The sequence below is a fragment of the Galleria mellonella genome, unplaced genomic scaffold, assembly GCF_026898425.1.
Source record: "Galleria mellonella isolate WM207_F2 unplaced genomic scaffold, CSIRO_AGI_GalMel_v1 utg78, whole genome shotgun sequence".
Classification (NCBI taxonomy): Eukaryota; Metazoa; Arthropoda; class Insecta; order Lepidoptera; family Pyralidae; genus Galleria; species Galleria mellonella.
In genome coordinates, this window is record NW_026442151.1 from 80,055 (window position 1) to 94,739 (window position 14,685).

A 14,685-nucleotide genomic window follows, 5' to 3' on the forward strand; every position below is an offset into this window, starting at 1 on the left:
CACTACATTTTTTCTTATCAGGTAAAAACTTTTATCTCTCAAGTTAGAGATGACAAAGATAACAAAATTTCCTTAATATCAGTTCAGCAGTTTTGATTTTGTAATGAGATTTTCATATATATATTATAATAATAATGAAGCTTAAGGTGTTGTCAGTGTTTTGAATTAATAAATTAAAAGGAAATTACAAGATACAGATGTACAATACCAGACTTCAGGAATGCATTTTTTTTTTTATACAACTTAGAATGGCAAACAAGCTGACGGTACACCTGATGGAAAGTGGTAACTGTTGCCTATAGACATTTCGCTTTTTGTTTCACCCATGATACCCCATACATTGCCATTCCTGAGGACTCAGGTGTTATTCCTCTGTACCCAGTAAATATAAAATTAGAGATCCCTACACTATGTATCTGTGTAATGCCAGGTGTAGTGACCTAACTAATAAGTATACAAAGTTTAGATGTAGGTAAACAAATAAAAATAATTGTGAATGTAATCACTTTTAATTTATATTGCTAATTTATATACATTTAAATACATATTGTATAAATTTGTATTGAAATTATTATACCAAAAACAAATAAGCATATTCTGAATATCAAAACTCTTTAGAACTGAAAAACAAATAATTGGTAAAAATATATCAAGTATGTTTTTTAAACTGATGTATTATTTGAAAGCCACTCATCAGAATGGCAGATAGGGCTGTTGAAATAAATATTACAAAGCTACAAATGTAAAAGTTCACCTACATTATCTATTTAATATGGAACACAGTAAAATTTAGATAATAATTTCAACATCGGCTAATTCCGATTCTGATGGTAGTTTCACTGACTTTGGATTGATATAATTGGGATCTATAGGTGGCAAACCAGCTTTTTCACGACGGCGTAATTCCAAAAATGCTTCACGTTGAGTCCAATCTCTCATGTGCATATCAGGAGAATAAGCCCAGAGGAAACCACCAAAAACCAAACATAGGGATACGGAGAAGAAGAACGAAGAGTGATGTGCATTTGTATCTTCTTCTTTGCTAGTGTAGTCGAAACCGTAGCTCACCCAGTTTTTATCTTTTTCACTAGTATCACAAGCAGTTGTAGCAGTATCACTATTCTTTTTAGATGTAGATATATTTCGGATTGTTCTGTTCATGTGATTCCATACACACCTTTGCATCACTGGTATGTGTCGAAGTTTAATTATGGCAGCCATAGCTGAAAATGAAATTTACGTATCTTCTCTCTCTTCTTTTGGAAGTTGAAAATTCGCTTAAAAATAATCTGTTAATCAATTTTATATTTCGGAAAGATTACGAAACCATCAGTAGTTTTGGTAGTATTGGTAGAAAAAAAAATGAAATGTCAAAAATGATATTTTTAATAGTTAATTTCGTAGATAGAGGCAACGATAATAAATACGAACAGCTATATTTTTAATTATCACTACATAAGGTGATTTGTCACGATAGGCGAATAGACTTGCCTCACTCTTACATTATTACTCTCACTTTTCCTTCATGGGCTAATGTATATATCAAAGTAAACGGAGAAAGCTGTAAAAGGTGAAAGACGATGAACACGAAGAAGCACAGCATGCCCGGCGCTCGCATTAACATTTATTAAAAGACTCAAAGACCTTTTTTGCTCTTTATTTTTATATTATTTCAACAATTCTAGATATTTAAATCAAAGAAAATTGAACAATTTGAAGGAATAATACGATTGACATAAGCTGTATGGGCAGAGCTCTTTGCCATACTCATTAACATAATGAGAACAAAAAAACATCGCATTCTATATTTCATATCACGGTCGGCTAATCTGATTTAATTTTTTTCATTAATTTTGCTGTTATTCATTTATATTCAATCTATACATATTCTCGTTGTGATTTTTTATTGCCATACAGTGTTATTTAAATAAGAAAATGGTGGTCAGACAATATAATGAGGAATTAAAGTATCTAGAGAAGATAAATCCGTATTGTTGGAGGATCAAGAAAGGCTTCCAACCTAACATGAATGTTGAAGGAGTATTTTATGTAAATAATACTCTTGAAAAACTCATGTTGGACGAATTAAGAAATTCTTGTAGACCTGGTATGACAGGTGGATTTCTACCTGGCGTAAAACAGATCGCAAACGTAGCAGCATTGCCAGGAATAGTAGGCCGGTCTGTCGGCCTTCCGGATGTTCATTCTGGATATGGCTTTGCTATAGGTATTCTTTAATTCTTTTATTTTCTTTATTATTTATGATTTATTCTGGTGTACTTTGATATAACTCTTCTGATATGTTTTGATATATTTTCTGCATGCTAAAAGTGTTACATACCTAGGTATAGTTTTCAAGAGTTAAATATAAAAACATACAATTATAGTTTTTATTAAAAGTATCTGTTGAACAAAAATTGAAATATATATAATTTTGTATTCAATCTATAATTTCCAATTCAATTAAAATTACCTAGTAACAGTAAGATCTTACATACTAAATTTTAACATTTTATGTATAAATTTGATTATAGGATCATTTTATTGCCCTTATTTTATTTTTTAAGCAACTTAAAAAAGCATTATGTTTTCAATTAATTTGTATTTTGCATCTATATTTACACTATATCTTCACTAATTCTGATTTTGACATTCCTTTTCCAATTATTTATCTAATCAAAATTAAATTTATTACATTTTGTGGATCACAATCTTACATTACTTTATATTGCATGTTTACATGATAAAGAAGCTACTGTTGTCATATGATTTTCAGGAAATATGGCAGCTTTTGATATGTCAGATCCAAAATCTATTGTGTCTCCTGGTGGTGTAGGGTTTGATATCAACTGTGGTGTGCGTCTTTTACGGACAAATTTACATGAAAAAGATGTCCAGCCAATTAAGGTATAGAACTAAGCCTTGTGAAATTTGTGACATGGATGCCAGTCTGTCATTCCAATTGTCACTTGTATTAGTAGGTATGGGTTGTAGACCTGAATATCTACTCCTATCCCTACCTTAAAATTCAAATAGCATATATTATTATACTTCTGCATACTTGTAGCTGGGTGGTATATATGCAAGAGACCTTGGGAATGCATTTGTTTTTAAAACTGACTTGTAGAATTGATTTTGGGATCAATTCTACAAAGTCATTTATATATTATTAAAGAGGATTATATTTTGATATTGATTTAATTACATTACTAATATAAAGGATATATATCTGTATATTTCAGGAACAGTTAGCTCAGAGTCTCTTTGATCATATTCCAGTAGGAGTGGGCTCAAAAGGTATCATTCCTATGAATGCTCGTGATATGGAGGAAGCTTTAGAAATGGGAATGGATTGGTCTTTGAGAGAAGGTTATGCATGGGCAGAAGATAAAGAGCATTGTGAAGAGTATGGACGTATGTTGAATGCTGACCCATCTAAAGTTAGCCTTAGAGCCAAGAAGAGGGGACTTCCTCAACTCGGCACACTAGGTGCTGGAAATCACTATGCTGAAATACAAGTAGTTGATGAAATTTATGATAAATATGCAGCTGGAAAAATGGGTCTAGAACGAGTAGGTCAAGTTTGTGTTATGATTCATTCAGGTAGTAGAGGATTCGGACACCAAGTGGCAACTGATGCATTGGTACAAATGGAAAAAGCTATGAAAAGGGATAATATCGAAACAAATGACAGGCAGTTGGCTTGTGCTAGAATTAATTCTGTTGAAGGACAAGATTATTTAAAGTCAATGGCTGCTGCTGCTAACTTTGCTTGGGTGAATCGAAGTTCAATGACATTCTTAACTCGACAGGCATTTGCCAAGCAATTTAAAATGGCTCCTGATGATTTAGACATGCATGTCATATATGATGTATCTCATAATGTTGCCAAAATAGAAGAACATGTGGTAGATGGAAAAGTTAAGACATTACTTGTTCATAGAAAGGTACTTTATCTGGCTAGTTTATATTATATTTTCTTTGTTTCATATGTTACTGGCTACTAGTTAGAGTAATATATAAGTAGTTGTGTATAATTATGAATTATATGCAGAAATATGGGATTCATTGTTTCTTTTATATCAAATTTAAATAATGCAATTCTGTTTTATAATGGAATTTAAAGAAATCAAGAAGAAACATGAAATGTCCATATGTCTCTTACATATTGCTGAAATGTTTAAAACATTAATTTACTTACATCCTTTTCACTGCATTTTGTGAATGTTATGTATTTGTATATTTTTTTCAGGGATCTACAAGAGCTTTCCCTCCACACCATCCTCTTATACCAGTTGATTATCAATTAACTGGACAGCCAGTTCTTATTGGTGGAACAATGGGAACTTGCAGCTATGTTTTGACTGGTACTCATCAAGGAATGACTGAAACATTTGGATCTACATGTCATGGAGCTGTTAGTATAATTTATGTTTTTACTGTTCAAAAAATTATCACAATATTATTGATAACATATAATTTGTAATATTATTTAATTTATATATAAAAGTGAATCGCAGTTTGTTAATTTCACTAAAACTCAAAAACGGCTTGATTAATTTGATTAATTTTTAATAGTTCAAAAGAAAAAATTTGAAAAATCCTATAGTTTGGCTTTAAAATTGGAAAATTAAGTAATTTTGTATGGGAACTGCTACTTCGAAATACTTCTACTAGATGGCGTCGTAGGTGACACAGATCACTGGGTCAGTTTATAATATAGGGCCTGAATATATTTATTTATTTATATGGGGTGACTGGGTAATCTTATCAAGAAGTTAAAACTTTTTTCTTTTTAATAGATACCAAATTAATACATAATTATGTTTACCATCATTATAATCTTACTTGCATTTGACAGTAGAACTGGTGTTTATATTTTCGATTAATATTTTACAGGGCCGGGCTTTATCGCGAGCTAAATCTAGGCGTAATATAGATTATAAAGATGTGTTAGTCAAATTAGAAAGTATGGGTATATCAATCCGCGTGGCGTCGCCGAAATTAGTAATGGAGGAATCACCAGAATCATACAAAAATGTCACAGATGTTGTAAATACATGCCATGCTGCTGGAATAAGTAAGAAGACTGTTAAACTACGACCTATTGCAGTGATAAAAGGCTAAACATTTCTATTTAAAATTTGAAACTAATAATAATTTCTGCATATATTGATAAACAAGACAGTGGCATTACTGTACAGTTTATATTGTGTGTAAGTTTTCATTTTATAAGAAGTATTAATATAAATATTTAATAATACGCAAAACTAGTATTATTTTACGATATTATATCACTTGGATCGTTTAAATAGGCATGCATTCTTTGACATATGATAAAGAGTAATGTAATATTAGAGGCTGCTAGGCACTTGATTCACAATGTAGTTATTGTATGAAATTGCAACCTGAATGCTAAGAAATATTGTTTCAAATAGAATAATCGATATATTAATTAATATACAATTTATTGTTGTATGTTGTATTTTACTTTCTCATGATTGTAAATATGGTAGATTTCGTTCTACACTGCGTTTGTCCATACGGGGTCGTCACTCAAGAATATTTCTTCCCCATCGGTTGTGTTGGTTCTGTAAGCTATGTGATCAACTTTTTACCTTCAGCTTGCTTATTCTTTTTGGCTATATTATTTGTTGGTGACTTTGGTTCTTTTGTGGATATCCTCATTTCGAATTTTGTCACGCAAAGAAACTCCGAGCATAGCCCTCTCCATAGCTTCCTGAGTAATTTGAAGTATTTGCATACAGGCAACCGTATATAACCATGTTTCCTTTCCACAAATCATCATTGGCAACACGCACTAGTTAAAGACCTTCGTCTTCAAAGTTTGAGCTACTTTGGATGAAAGGATGTAGAAAGTGGCGTAGTTTTCCGAACGATGCCCAGTCGAGTTGGATTCGTCGGTTGACCTCTCGGTCGAAATTGGACTTATCTATTCGGATAACTTGTCTCAGGTATATATACTCGTTGACAACTTCGAGCAGTGTTCTCAATCCTAATCGGTATAGATGTGACATGGACGTTAGATATGATTTTATTTTTGTCCATGTTCATTTTAAGGCCTACCGGTTGACAAGCACCATATGTCATTGAGCCATGATTGCTATTCATATCATTTCCAGAGATTCCGCCATATATATATATATATATATATATATATATATATATATATATATATATATATATATATATATATATATATATATATATATATATATATGTATGTATTATACGACCAACAATTAACGTTTGTTCCTCACCTAAATAACATTATTAATAAAGCTTGAAGGGTGCTTGGTTTTGTTATAAGAACCTGTAAAGTATTATATAATAGTAACACTAAAATTATACTTTATAATAGCCTGGTGCGGAGTGTCTGAGAGTATTGCAGCGTGGTGTGGCGCCCATTTTTTACTACACATATATTGCGTAAGGAACGTATTCAGAAGCGATTCCTATGGCACTTGGCATTTTCCACTGTCATTGTCAAAAAAATTTATTCTACAAGGTCAAGCTGCAGTACTTTAAAATAATCTCATTAGAAAAACGCAGGAAAGTCTCTGATGACATATTTATGTATAAACTTATAACATATAAATTACATTGTCCTCAGTTACTAAGCCTTATAAAATTGCAAGTCCCTTCTAGATTACCTTGTGGACCCATAACTCCGCTAATACTTCCATTTAGAAGAACTGTTCTGGGTAGTAATTCTCCAATAGTAAGGTTCTATAAAACTATAAATAGCTGCAGTGACCAGGTCGATATTAATTTTGATAGTCCAATTGCTTTTGTACGAAAAATCCATAAATATATAAAATGAGTCGTGCTGCTGGATCTGCTTATGGATATGGTGGCTTTAGTTGTTAGTTGTTAAGTATTTAATAATAGTTGTAAGCTATATATATTTCTCTGTACTTATTGTTATACATGTATCAATATATGCTATGTTTGCCTATAAAATACACTTAGTTCTAAACTCCGTAATAATACATATTTACATTATTTATGGAAACAATTGTTGGTGAACCTAAATAAATAATCTGGTACCGCTGGAGAGACTGTAGTCTGCCCATGTCTCGACCAAATCAAAGCCTTTTTTATAGTCCACAAACGCCAGACATAGTGGCAGATTATACTCTTCAGTCTTCTGTATAATCAGCCGTAGCGTATGTATGTGGTTTATGGTGCTAAAACCTTTTCGGAAGCCAGCTTGTTCGGGTGGATGGAAGCGACAGGGATTAAATAGAAACATTAATAGATATGGCATAATTTGTTATATATTTATGATAACAAACAACAACAATCTATACTACAGGATAAATTAATACTTTACATAGGTACAACTATTAAGAACTATATTTTTGGGATATCGTTATGATGGTTATTATTTTGAGCCCGCTTGTACTATTATATATTGACTAACTACACATTAAATCGGTTTTAATTTATCTGCTATGATCACTAGAAGTGCAGTACCAAGAAAGAATAGACCTGGTGGCAGGACAGCATTTGTTCGGTCAATTTCATCTGTAAACAAAAAAACACGATTAATCATATCATCAGCTGGTAACTGTTCACTGCTGAATATAGGTCTCTCCTATCGGCATTGCCAGTATTTGCCGTGTTTGGCAGGCAGATTTGCAGCCGCAGTTAGACTGGTGATGTTTTAAGAGAGGCGAAAGAGGCGTTTGCCTATCCTAAGAGTTTACTTAGTCGCATCTTACAACACCCACGGAAAAGTAAGGGTTAGTCCATTTTATGCCGGGACCACAAACCTTAGATTATACGCCAAAGATATTATTAAAATCCCGAATACAGAGTATATACATATAAAAATATATTCAATTTATTTTATGCCACGCTTATTTAGAAAGTGGCTACTTTGTTCCCTCAAAACAAGGTATTATAAACTCCATTTTAATTTGTGTTTCAAATATTATATTCTTTTAATAATTTTTTTATAAATTGTCAGTATAACTTTTCGACACGAACCGGCGTTGAGAAGTTGTGCTGACATTTATAAAAAAAATGAGTTATTAAAAGAATACAATATTTGAAATGTGTTTCAAATATTGTATTCTTTTAATAACTCATTTTTTATATATTTTAATTACAAAGGAGTTTGTAACACAAGGTTGAAAGAAATATTTATAATTTTATAAAATAATAATTGGAAAAATAGAACAACGATTAACGATTTCTTGGTGCGATTGATAACCAGTAGTTTCCATCGGTACAGAATGTACAATACTTATTCCATGGGGTGATTATGAATATAAAAAAATTATTACCAGGCTGAATTTTACATTTCTCATCTTTGTTATCTGTTGACCAGCCCATGCAGCGGTCTAGAGCTGATTCCCATCTGACACGTCGAATTTCACGCTCTGTAATTTTATGGATGTATTATATATATAAAGAAAAATTAGAAGAGGTACATGCAAAATGATAAATTACATCCTAAAATAATAACAAAAAGAAATTCAATAAATGTCATTAAATAGAATACAGGAAATTGTAACTCATTTTTAATATAGCGGAATAGCATAAACAAGTTTGAATATGTAGATAGATTTATTTAATTGGGTACCTTCATTTGATATAGATGGCAGGAAAATGTCAGCGGGAGGATTAGGTATAGAAGCAGGCCATACACGTAGCGCTCGGCCTGCCACTATAGCCGCCCCTAACGCGGTGCTTTCCATCATTAATGGACGGATCTGAAAATTAAATCAAACTATATATGAGAAAAAAACAGATAGTGCTATTAGTTGACGTCCAGAGGTTCAAGACAAACGTGTAATCTTTTAGAGACAATGTCCATGCCAATAAGATCTCTATGTAATATTTTAAGAATGTCTTCCATAATAAAATCTACTTCAATCGTAAAATTAATATAGAACAAACAACAAATTTATATAGAACAAACAACAAATTTATATAGAACAAACAACAAATTTATATTGAACAAAACACACCCATGTCTGTTTCAAAAGATAAAAATTCGTTTAATTGATTTATCATTAACTCTAAGAACAAAATTGACTCTAAACTGATAGACACATAAAAAACCATAAAATAAACTTTCTCCTTTTTGTAGTAAAAACAACAATGGTACATTTCAAGCATAAATATTTAATTGTAATTGGTTTAAAATTGTAATATGGTGTAAAACTAATTATGGGAGATTTCTATTGGTATCTGAATAGGGTAGTGGGTATGTGCTTTAGATCTTCAGACTATTCTACACTATGATGAAATAAATAATTTTGTTATTTTTAACAGACTTCAATAAATGTGAGGATTTACACATACGGTATATTTTTTTTTGTGGATGTGGATGCACATTGATTTCTCCAAGATTTTTTTTTTAATTTGCACAATTATTTTTTTATTGAACAGACGGATAATTATAAAAATATATGCATGGTGAAAAATTAAAAAGTTTGGTAAGCAAGTATACCACAGGTACAGCTAGCACATCAGCTTGCATTTGCATAAGTACGGAGTTCTGTGCCATTCCGCCGTCGGCAAGTAGGCGACGCAGCGGCGCGCAATCGGCTTGCATAGCGGTCGCCACGGCTCGCGTCTGTTGGCACACCGCCTCGAGTGTTGCCCGTATTATGTGCCGCCTACTTGTTCTACCGCTCAATCCGCACATTATTCTAAAAATAAAAAAAATGTTAGTACATCTCAGTAAATGAAATTAATTGGGTAATAAAATTCAATGTCATATAAAAACCGCCTTTTAGTAAAATTAGTATCTATAGCACTAATACAGAAGTAACTAAAAAAATATAGCGCATGGTAATGTCATTGTCATTTTTACGTATTTAATTTAACAATAACCAATCCATTATGTCAAATTTGTTTTAAAATAATGATAGTTTGTATAAAAAAGTTGGCTGGAAATTTAAATTGACATATAAAAATCACGTCCAAGTATAGATAGGAATTAAGCGTTCAGCATGATAAGCTTAATGAAAAATTTTGCATTACCATTATATATTATAAAATGCACTCACCCTCTCGCGTCTTTTCTCCAATATGGTGCATATAAACCATTAAAAGCTGGTACTAAACAAATACTTCCTTCTTCCTCATCAGTCACTTCGGATGCTTCAATTTCTGAGTCTTGTACATCATTTAATATTTCTAGGCCATTTTTTAGCCACTGTAATGTATCACCTATTAAGAAAATGTTAAGTTTGTTTTAAATGATATTGGTCTAATGAACTATCTACTCTTTTATTAGACTTTCCTATCTAACAGATAGAAGCTGTTTCTTAAATATCAGAGTACTACTATTTGAAAATATCTGAAAAAGACTGATGAGCACAATGTGGTCCGTACTTCATGGTCTAGAGGTGACAATTACCGCTTTCAATAAGGTGGATCATTAATTTGTTGGCCATTCTCAGTTTAAAAAAAAAATACGGATAGAATTTGTATCTCTATTCCGACAGATACGAATTTAAAATATGTTTTGATGTTTTTTAATCTATATTGCAATCGATTAACGGCGCTGAATCGATTAAGCGCCATCTACTGGTGTTACAAATTAGAGTAACATCGATAAATACCGCTTACGTCAAACTCCACGCCGACATACACAATAACATCTAGTGTATGTCGGCTTACAACCACGTAATCCGGAGGTGATAGCCTCCGGAGCTGAAGCCTGGGTGAAGGGGTACGCCCCGAGGCCCCTACCTCGCCCGCTCACACCATCTGGTGGGCTATGAGAAGACTTTGATTGATTGAGCGCTTATGTCAATTTTTATGACAGAAACTGAGAATGCCCTTGTTCGGATAGCTTAGAAATGAGGGTGTGTATCTTATCATGACGTTTTCATAAAACTTAGTGATAAACCAAATCAATTCTTATTTACGAATTGATTTGGTTAAATCACATACTTAGTACAAACTACATAATTGGGAATTAATACCAACTTAACATTTTAGAGACTTACTTAAATTTTATAAGTAATCTATTAAAAAATTAGGTCTTCAGAAGTACCTATATCTACCTGCTATTGCCACAGATCCTTCCAAAGCATACACTGGTGGTGCATCAGGACCAAGTTTAAATGCCACTGTTGTCAAAAGACCATTCTGTGAATGTATTATTGAGTCACCTGTAAACATCAGTTTAATAAATAAAATGTAATTTAAATTGAATACATATAAATATGTTCTTTTAATAATAATATTACCTTATTACCTGTATTGTATAACAGGAAACAGCCAGTTCCAAAAGTACATTTAACTTGGCCAAATCTCATACAACCTTGTCCAACCAATGCAGCTTGTTGATCTCCCAAGCACTAAAAAAAAAAATTAACCAGCTATCTATTTAGACAGTATTAGTATGACAAATTTGAACATGGATGTATTTAATTTGCCAGTTTACAATAGGTCTTGGTATCATGTAGAAATTATGTAATTTATAATTTGATTTTAAGCAACTTTCAAATAAGAAGAGTTTCATGATTCATATGATTTAGTATTTAAATGTATAGAGTTTACCACTGCCAATAGTTGTACTACAGTATAAATATTCATATCTTTTTATGATATACATTTTTAAATTATTACTAGAAGTGTTTGCTTAATAAGCATAATTCATATTATAATAAATATTTAATGATAATTGTATGAATAGACAAATATAGGAAAAATACACTGAATCTGTAAATGAATGAAGGACTTAATGTTAGAATAGCTATATGTTATCTATAATAATTGTAACTGACCCCAGCAATAGGAACACCAAGAAGAGATCCTGTGGATATGTAACCATATATTTCAGCAGAACTTTTAATCTTTGGTAGAATTTGCATTGGTATATCAAAGAAATGAAGCAACCCTTTATCCCATTGTAAGGTTTTCAATGACATGAGCTGCGTCCGAGATGCGTTAGTTACATCTGTAGCATGTATTCCACCACGGTTACCACCTGTGAGGTTCTAGAAAAAGACAAGACAACTAGACTTATTATTACATTCATATTTTTTTTGCTCTGGATATACATATATATATTAAAATAATCAATTGATTCAAATGTGCTTAACTATATTATACAACCACAGTTTATGACTTTTCATTTTGAACAATGTTGCCAATTTTCTACAAAAGCTTTATAGTTTGATAGTTATGATTTTGTGTACTTACATTATATGTATTAGTATTATACATAAATATAATAATATTGAATAATAATAATAGGGTATGAGGAAAGCCTATATTCAGCAATAGATAGATAATGACTAAGATGATGATGATGATGATCATAATAATATTATCATGACAAAAATAAAAACTTATCTTAGACTTAGAGTCTGTCAATGTCTGTTTGTCAAACTGGCAACATTATCATCTATTCAACATGGTTTTAAGATTATAAGACTATTATTACAAAATAACAGTACCCATATTAGCCAGGAATCAACTGTACCCGCCATGCACTCTCCAGCAGCCACAGCATCTTTGACAGCTGGTATGTTTTGAAGCAGCCACTTTAATTTCACTGATGAGAAATATGTTGATAATGGAAGTCCACTAGTTTGAGATACAGCATTTACACATTGGGCTCCCTTTCTTTTAACTAGATCATCAACTATTTTTGATGTTCTTACATCTAACCAAACTGAAATATTACATATATATTAAGATTTATCTTTTGTTTCATAAAAAAAAAGCAATTAAGCAAATCTTATGTAAAGATATTTTACATTAATTTAAGAAACAAACATTTAGTTCTAAAATTTGGTGTAAATACTGAAGAGTGGAGCTCTTCAGTATTTACACAAAATTTTTTACACTAGACATAAACATATAAACAAACTGTATACTTAAAAGGGGTCACACTCATTAAAACTTAAAAAAGTTTAAAGTATAAAATATGTTGAGCCTTTAATACAAATATATTACAGAAATTATAAATAAATAATAAGCTAGAAGCTTCTTGACATAAGGGTTCTGATATGATGATATATAGAGATAGAGACAATACATATACATATAAAGGATTTATTACAACTAATAAAATTATCTATATATATAAAGGATATATATTAAAGAAGGTCCCTTAGGGGATTGAACAGATGGTTTTTTTTAAATACACAATCGAGAATAACACAAAGAAATTTTTTTTTACAGGTAAATAGTACCTATATACATGCTTCTTTATTACTAATGTTTTTAAGTCCCAATTGTGTATTTAAAATATGTTTATAGGTATCACTATAACTATAATAAAACTGTCACATCACATAATAAAATAACCTTACCTATGGCACTATAAAGTGGTTGGCCTGTAATAGAACTCCACACAATAGTAGTCTCTCTCTGATTTGTTATTCCTATACCTACTACATCTTCAGGACTTATATCTAATTTTCTTAGGTTATCAGTTGTTATCTGAAGACAAATTTAATAAATATATTTATGAAATATTCACTACCTACCTAATAAATACTATGCTTTAAATTTATAATTTAGTTAAATATTCATATAACATATCAATTAAATAGATTAAAAAGTCAAATTTATTTTATGCATTATTTGTGGATTTTATTCTATCATTATTATCTACATCATCTACAATAATTCTTACTGTTATTATTATTAGATACTAGAGAAAACAGTTTACATACAAGAATTTGAGATTGTAATAGATCTTTCTGTGAATACTTATAATTAATTACCCTAGCTGTGTATTGTACATGTGTAAAGCTGAATAAACATAATTGTTTGTGAATCAAATTCACAACTGTGAGGTTATAGGTAAAACTTTTAAGTTAATTAAGTGTCAATGCATGAAAATTTTAAAATTGCAGTAGGATAAAGCTAGTATTTTATAACAAGGGAGATAAGTTTATATGTTACCTCGATACATTCCAATACGGCATTAAGAATTTCTAATGCATCTTGTTCAACCCATCCTTCTTGTGGACTGAAACGTTTTAAAGGTATTTGGTGATATGTTAATACTTCAGATGTATTCGCAGCAAATATCTGTAAATTAAATATAAAGATTTTGTGATTAAATGTATCTTTTTTCAATTTAATTTATGAGACGTTAGAAAACCACCAATTACCAAAAATTTTACATTCGATGTTCCTTCATCAATAGCGCCTATTAACGGACCAAATTTTCCAAATTGCCGCATAATAAATTATTCTACATATTGAAATAATTGATAGACTAGATTCAGATTATTAATAATAATAAAAAAATTAAATTCACGGGAAATATAAATAAAAAAGATAATAAGATGACAAGACGACTAGAAGATGATCATTGATCATCATATCATATATACAATAAAGAGCAGAATAATGACAGATTGACAGTTAAGTCAGAGGGTAACCTATCAAAACGCAAATATCAGATACTATATAAATTTAACCCTCAGAACAAGGAATAACATAGAAGGAATGATAAAATAAAAACTGTAAATCATATGGTTGCCTCCTATCTTCTTATGCAAATATAAATAGTAAAAAGGGGACGAAAGATACATCATCAGGTACTATTTTTGTCAATTCATAGCAGGTTAGTGCGTAGAAAATGTTATATGGCTGTATAACCCTACCAAATTCAGATACAACCTGCTTGCATACTTTCTATATTAACTGTGTCGATAATATAATTTA

The 14,685-nt window shown here is 31.0% G+C and overlaps 3 protein-coding genes across 3 annotated transcripts; 1 reads left to right on the forward strand and 2 right to left on the reverse strand.

Annotated features, from left to right (window-relative positions):
• Positions 1 to 490: 490 nt before the first annotated feature.
• LOC113517284 (NADH dehydrogenase [ubiquinone] 1 beta subcomplex subunit 11, mitochondrial) lies at positions 491 to 1,369 on the reverse strand. The gene has a single exon (XM_026901922.3). The coding sequence runs from the start codon at positions 1,219 to 1,221 to the stop codon at positions 790 to 792; it is 432 nt and encodes a 143-aa protein (XP_026757723.1). The 5' UTR covers positions 1,222 to 1,369; the 3' UTR covers positions 491 to 789.
• A 422-nt stretch (positions 1,370 to 1,791) lies between these two features.
• LOC113517291 (RNA-splicing ligase RtcB homolog) lies at positions 1,792 to 5,263 on the forward strand. Its single transcript, XM_026901936.2, has 5 exons — positions 1,792 to 2,227; positions 2,777 to 2,907; positions 3,243 to 3,947; positions 4,253 to 4,417; positions 4,900 to 5,263. Exons 1-5 carry the CDS (start codon positions 1,936 to 1,938, stop codon positions 5,125 to 5,127), a joined length of 1,521 nt encoding a protein of 506 aa, XP_026757737.2. The 5' UTR covers positions 1,792 to 1,935; the 3' UTR covers positions 5,128 to 5,263.
• Positions 5,264 to 7,283: 2,020 nt separating this feature from the next.
• Positions 7,284 to 14,358, reverse strand: LOC113517285 (glycerol kinase-like). The gene is made up of 12 exons (XM_026901923.3): positions 14,127 to 14,358; positions 13,915 to 14,043; positions 13,317 to 13,446; positions 12,456 to 12,673; positions 11,781 to 11,993; positions 11,249 to 11,351; positions 11,055 to 11,162; positions 10,050 to 10,212; positions 9,488 to 9,689; positions 8,615 to 8,744; positions 8,316 to 8,411; positions 7,284 to 7,551 (listed from the first exon to the last, which is right to left on the reverse strand). Exons 1-12 carry the CDS (start codon positions 14,196 to 14,198, stop codon positions 7,454 to 7,456), a joined length of 1,662 nt encoding a protein of 553 aa, XP_026757724.2. The 5' UTR covers positions 14,199 to 14,358; the 3' UTR covers positions 7,284 to 7,453.
• Between the last annotated feature and the right edge of the window lie 327 nt (positions 14,359 to 14,685).

What these genes read in the sequence shown, in the direction of transcription:
- LOC113517284 (XM_026901922.3), bottom strand. Translation starts at nt 1,221, where the DNA reads ATGGCTGCCATAATTAAACTTCGACACATACCAGTGATGCAAAGGTGT.
- LOC113517291 (XM_026901936.2), top strand. Translation starts at nt 1,936, where the DNA reads ATGGTGGTCAGACAATATAATGAGGAATTAAAGTATCTAGAGAAGATA. An exon ending in TGGATATGGCTTTGCTATAG is followed by an intron (nt 2,228 to 2,776) that starts GTATTCTTTAAT and finishes TATGATTTTCAG; the next exon opens with GAAATATGGCAGCTTTTGAT. An exon ending in CATTACTTGTTCATAGAAAG is followed by an intron (nt 3,948 to 4,252) that starts GTACTTTATCTG and finishes TATTTTTTTCAG; the next exon opens with GGATCTACAAGAGCTTTCCC.
- LOC113517285 (XM_026901923.3), bottom strand. Translation starts at nt 14,198, where the DNA reads ATGCGGCAATTTGGAAAATTTGGTCCGTTAATAGGCGCTATTGATGAA. An exon ending in CCGTATTGGAATGTATCGAG is followed by an intron (nt 13,447 to 13,914) that starts GTAACATATAAA and finishes ATTTGTCTTCAG; the next exon opens with ATAACAACTGATAACCTAAG. An exon ending in TTGGTGTTCCTATTGCTGGG is followed by an intron (nt 11,352 to 11,780) that starts GTCAGTTACAAT and finishes TTTTTTTTTTAG; the next exon opens with TGCTTGGGAGATCAACAAGC.